Below are 5,263 nucleotides of genomic sequence, written 5' to 3' on the forward strand. Positions count from 1 at the left end.
ATTTAACTAATGAACTGTGATAATGTGCTTTAATGTAAGATGGTGATTTAAGAAAAGTGCTATTGTATGTCTTAAAATGAAAGGGTGTGTGTGTGACCGGTTCTGGTCTGGTCTCAGTGTTATTGCGTTTCTTCAGGTCCAGTCACATTCAGACGCTCCCTCCTCCTCCTCCTCCTCCTCCTCCTCCTCCTCCTGCTCCTCCTGCTCCTCCTGTGTCTATAAAAAGCTTGCAGACAGAAGGACAAAGACTCTCCTCGTCAGTCAGACGGTCAGACGACTCCCCCAGGCTCTCGGATCAGGACCTCTCAGTCAGGATGTCAATCACCAAGATCCATGCTCGTGAGATTCTGGACTCCAGAGGAAACCCCACAGTGGAGGTGGACCTGTGGACAGCCAAAGGTCTCTTCAGAGCTGCTGTCCCCAGTGGAGCATCCACAGGAGTCCATGAGGCACTGGAACTCCGTGACGGAGACAAGAGCCGTTACCTGGGCAAAGGAACCGTGAAGGCTGTGGAGCACGTCAACAAGGAGATCGCCCCGAAGCTGATCGAGAACAAATTCAGCGTTGTTGAGCAGGAAAAGATTGACAAGTTCATGCTGGAGTTGGATGGCACTGAAAACAAATCTAAGTTCGGAGCTAATGCCATCCTGGGCGTGTCCCTGGCCGTCTGTAAGGCTGGAGCTGCAGAGAAGGGGGTTCCTCTCTACCGTCACATTGCCGACCTTGCTGGACACAAGGACGTCATACTTCCTGTTCCTGCCTTCAACGTGATCAATGGTGGAAGTCATGCTGGAAACAAGCTGGCCATGCAGGAGTTCATGATCCTTCCTGTTGGAGCTGCTAACTTCCACGAGGCCATGAGGATCGGAGCCGAGGTCTATCACAACCTGAAGAACGTCATAAAGGCCAAGTACGGCAAGGATGCCACCAATGTGGGAGATGAGGGTGGCTTTGCCCCTAACATCCTGGAGAACAACGAAGCTCTAGAGCTGCTGAAGACCGCCATCGAGAAGGCCAGCTACCCGGACAAGATCATTATTGGCATGGATGTYGCCGCCTCCGAGTTCTTCCGCAGTGGAAAGTATGACCTGGACTTCAAGTCCCCTGACGACCCAGCCAGACACATCTCTGGAGAGCAGCTGGGAGACCTGTACCGCAGCTTCATTAAGGGCTACCCCGTCCAGTCCATCGAGGACCCATTTGACCAGGATGACTGGGAGCAGTGGGCCAAGTTTACCAGTTCTGTTGACATCCAGATCGTAGGAGACAACTTGACTGTGACCAATCCAAAGAGGATTCAGCAGGCCGTGGAGAAGAAGGCCTGCAACTGTCTGCTGCTCAAAGTCAACCAGATCGGCTCCGTCACCGAGTCCATCCAGGCGTGTAAACTGGCTCAGAGCAGTGGTTGGGGCGTGATGGTCAGTCATCGTTCTGGAGAGACTGAGGACAYCTTCATCTCTGACCTGGTGGTTGGACTCTGCACTGGGCAGATCAAGACTGGAGCTCCATGCAGGTCGGAGCGTCTTGCTAAATACAACCAGCTGATGAGGATTGAGGAGGAGCTTGGAGACAAGGCCAAGTTTGCCGGTAAGGACTTCCNGCCCTCCATCGCTCCAACTATCTGGCTGCACTGCACTGACTTGTCCTTCACTCAACCACCCCCCACTAGTAGACGCTCCCTCACAACTCAAGTAAGAGAGGTCATCATTCCATCAGTATTTTTGTGTTGCTCATCATATTCTCCTCTGCCTTCAGTGATTCCCTTCCCCTGGGTCTCCAGCCCCAGAAGGATATTCTCAATTTATTTGTTTTTTTTAATTTGTAAATAAACTTTTTGAACTTTCCTCGTCTCCTGAGAGTGTTGTGCATGTGGGCCAAACATCTTTCTAAAAACGACACAGAGATGTGTAAGACTACAACTCTACTTCCTAGTTTGGACCCTGGATTGTCAATAATTTCTGTGGTCAACAAAATCGGCTAAATTAAAATAAAGCACAAGAAGTGAATACATACAACATGTATACACCACTTAAGTTTTAAATTTTGTCCAATTTAACAAACCCCCCTCCCTGCTTTAAGCTTAGTCTGAAGTATTCATGTAGAATTATTACTTGAAATCAAATTAGAAACCCAATCCTGAAAAATGTTCACCTGTCTGGTCTAACAAAGAAACAGAGGCCTACTGCACCCATATTTACTCCCAGCCCCAATCAAAACAGAAGTATTTTAACTATAACTGTGTAAAATCAAAAAGACAGACTGGTTTAACAAAACTCAATTTTGGCCAGCAGGAGGCAGAAAACTATGACAACTTTGTGCATAAAAATAGCCTGTCCTTTTTTTATCCAAAGATTTGACAGATTTAAAAAATATGGTTGTTGATTCAGGAAGGGAATGTCTGTTCACTCGACTATCTTTATGGTCAGGTAATATTACTATTTACCCACATTTCTATTTTTGCAACTTTGTAACTCAATTTGTCAGGTAACTATTGTAATACTGCTGTTCAACCAAAAGGTGACATTGTTTCAGAAAGATTTATAAAGAAACATAAAGTAAGTGCTACTAATTCTCTAAACCAATGAACAAACTGCCAAAATATTTTCTGCTTCCAAAACTGTCAAGAAACCTGGCTGTGCCAACCATCCCAAGGTTTGGAAACAGGCCGGCAGAGCCTCCCTTTGACCCCCAACAGAGAGGAGGACGTGACAGAAAGAGAGGCCATAAGACAGACCGAGATGCAAGAATGAGCCCGAGAAAAGAGAAAAGCAGGAAGAAGAAAGTGAAGGAGTAATAAGTATTAATTTTGATTGATTTTAATGCTGACAAATAACAAATAACAAGTGTGATGATTATATGCTTATTGCAAAGTGTGATTTAACTAATGAACTGTGATAATGTGCTTTAATGTAAGATGGTGATTTAAGAAAAGTGCTATTGTATGTCTTAAAATGAAAGGGTGTGTGTGTGCTACATTTGGATGGTAAAAAGGACAGACTGTACTTCTGCAAAACAGAAGAACAATAGAAAAAGGAGAAGTGGGTTTTTGTCTGGAAAGTTCCAGAGGTCCTGTGGTGGAAACAAGGCGGTTTACCTCACCACGGAAAGTCCGTGAAAGTCCTATTACAAGAATCGGCAAAATTACTTCACTCTGGAAARTACACAAAAAGTCCAGTGGTGGAAAACCCCAGCCTATCACAGGATGGCAGGAAGGGGGTGAGATGGCCCAAAAACAGTATAAAAAGGGAGCAGTTTCAGCAGTAAGTCATCTTCTGGCCCCGTCTGGAGAACACGCAGCAAAGGCAAGGACAGCCTAAGAAGAGGATCACCAGATCCAAGAGACATCTCAGCTGGGATAAGCTGCCCCACTGCTCTCCAGCAACCTACAGGCCAAGGACCAGATTAAACAACCCAGCGTTGAGAAGTTCTCTCTGGCAACAGTCTGCTGCTTTTCATGGAGGTAAAAACAACTCGACTCCAAATTCCTTGCCATCCAAATTGACAGAAAATGCCACACAGCCTAGTCACAAGGTTAGGTCAGCGCCTTAGATCTTTTTATTTTTATCACCATCAATTATTATTCAATATTTTAATCCGTACAATCAAATGTGGCTTTTCTTGCTAATTTCTATTAAATTGCTTACAGCATCATAAAGACATTTCCATGACTGGACATTGGTTTTTAAAGATTTTCTCTGATTACACGAGTATGTTGTTACTTCAAAGCAACAAGGTGTTAACATATTAATGAGTGTGTTTACTTTGAAGCCAAGAGGTAATGATAAGAGGTCATATCTTAACAATAAGTTCATTTTTAACAGTTATTAGCCTGGGGAGATAGGATAACTCCCTTAACAGTTCCCTTGAGACCTGCTGTCCAGGTCACTGAACATTATCTCGGTCATGGTAAGAAGTGCAGACCTAAGAGGGAGCGGCAACCATTAACTGTGGTGACCGGCTGTTGGAGGCGTCCTGAGCTACTGCGCTGATCCAGAGGCCGGGGTTCACGAAGGGAGTGACCACCGGAGGGAAGGCAGCTAGAGGCCGAACTAAAGGCTCCCGCCCCTGTCTCCTGGAGGAGACACGCCGGACTCGGCCACACAGGCCACCCCAGGTGGCTGTAAGTCTGGTCCATCACCTCCAAACCAAGAAGGAGACATTGTCTCTTCTCCAAGACCCATCGGTGTCCTGGTGGGTAAACTGGGGGAGGAGCCACACAGGAAAACAAACAATGTCAGAAATAAAGGGGTCAAGACCCAAAACAATGTCAGGATATAGGAGGTAGAGACCCAGAACAATGTCAGACTGTAGGAGGTAGAGACCCAGAACAATATCAGACTGTAGGGGGTCAAGACCCAGAACAATGTCAGACTGTAGGGGGTCAAGACCCAGAATAATGTCAGGCTGTAGGAGGGCAAGACCCAGAAAGTCAGAATGTAGGGAGTCAAGACCCAGAATAATGTCAGACTGCAGGTCAAGACTCAGTATAATGGCAGACTGTAGGGGGTCAAGTCCCAGAACAATGTCTGACTGTAGAATCCTGGACCCTGGACAGGTCACAAGTCCATCACAGGGCCACACAGAGACAAACAACCATTCAACTCTCACTTGGGGACAATTTACAGTTTACAGTATTAATTAACCTAAAATTTATGTTTTTGGTGTGTGGTAGGAAACCAGAGTAACCAGAGAAACCTCACATTTGCTTGGACAGAACGTAAAAACTCTACCTAGAAAAGTCCCCAGGCTGGGATTTGTTCCAGCAACCTTCTTGCGAGAGAGACATCAGCTCTACCAAATGAGTCAATGTGCTGTCCTGTTAATAAAACTGCCACATTAAAAATAAAGACCAGCAAATTTTAGCTCATTAAAACAAGTCTGATTTTTGAGACTTTTTTGAAAAGTATCATATTGTGGTTAACATTTGTTTTTAACAAGCTAATCAAAAACAGCAGATATTTAGGTTTTTCCAAAACAAAATCTCATCTAATAAGTTTTCTCAATTAAAACTGAAAACCTTTGAAAATTACGCTAATATATTTGGCATTTATCCAGGCTCTTGAAGGATTTATACATTCATAATTTCAGCAGTAAATCATTCTTTGGAAACATTCTGATCAAATAAAATAACACCAAAATCTAAGTTCTTTTTTTGTTGTTATTTTAGGAACAGCTTGTTTCTTCTCTCATGGAAATGTTGGTTTATGTCCAACACACTCAGCATGTGAGACCATCTGACACACACACACACACACACACACAC

The 5,263-nt window shown here is 44.6% G+C and overlaps 1 protein-coding gene and 1 long non-coding RNA gene across 2 annotated transcripts; both read left to right on the forward strand.

Moving 5' to 3' along the window:
• Window positions 1–314: 314 nt before the first annotated feature.
• On the forward strand, window positions 315–1,531 carry LOC106511065 (beta-enolase). Its single transcript, XM_013999808.1, has 2 exons — window positions 315–1,404; window positions 1,491–1,531. The coding sequence occupies exons 1-2, from the start codon at window positions 315–317 to the stop codon at window positions 1,529–1,531; spliced, it is 1,131 nt and encodes a 376-aa protein (XP_013855262.1).
• Window positions 1,532–1,603: 72 nt separating this feature from the next.
• LOC106511066 (uncharacterized) lies at window positions 1,604–3,657 on the forward strand. The gene is made up of 2 exons (XR_001309477.1): window positions 1,604–1,691; window positions 2,626–3,657. It is a non-coding gene; the product is annotated as an uncharacterized LOC106511066 (long non-coding RNA).
• Window positions 3,658–5,263: the final 1,606 nt, after the last annotated feature.

Source organism: Austrofundulus limnaeus, unplaced genomic scaffold (assembly GCF_001266775.1).
Source record: "Austrofundulus limnaeus strain Quisiro unplaced genomic scaffold, Austrofundulus_limnaeus-1.0 Scaffold2488, whole genome shotgun sequence".
NCBI classification, from domain to species: Eukaryota; Metazoa; Chordata; class Actinopteri; order Cyprinodontiformes; family Rivulidae; genus Austrofundulus; species Austrofundulus limnaeus.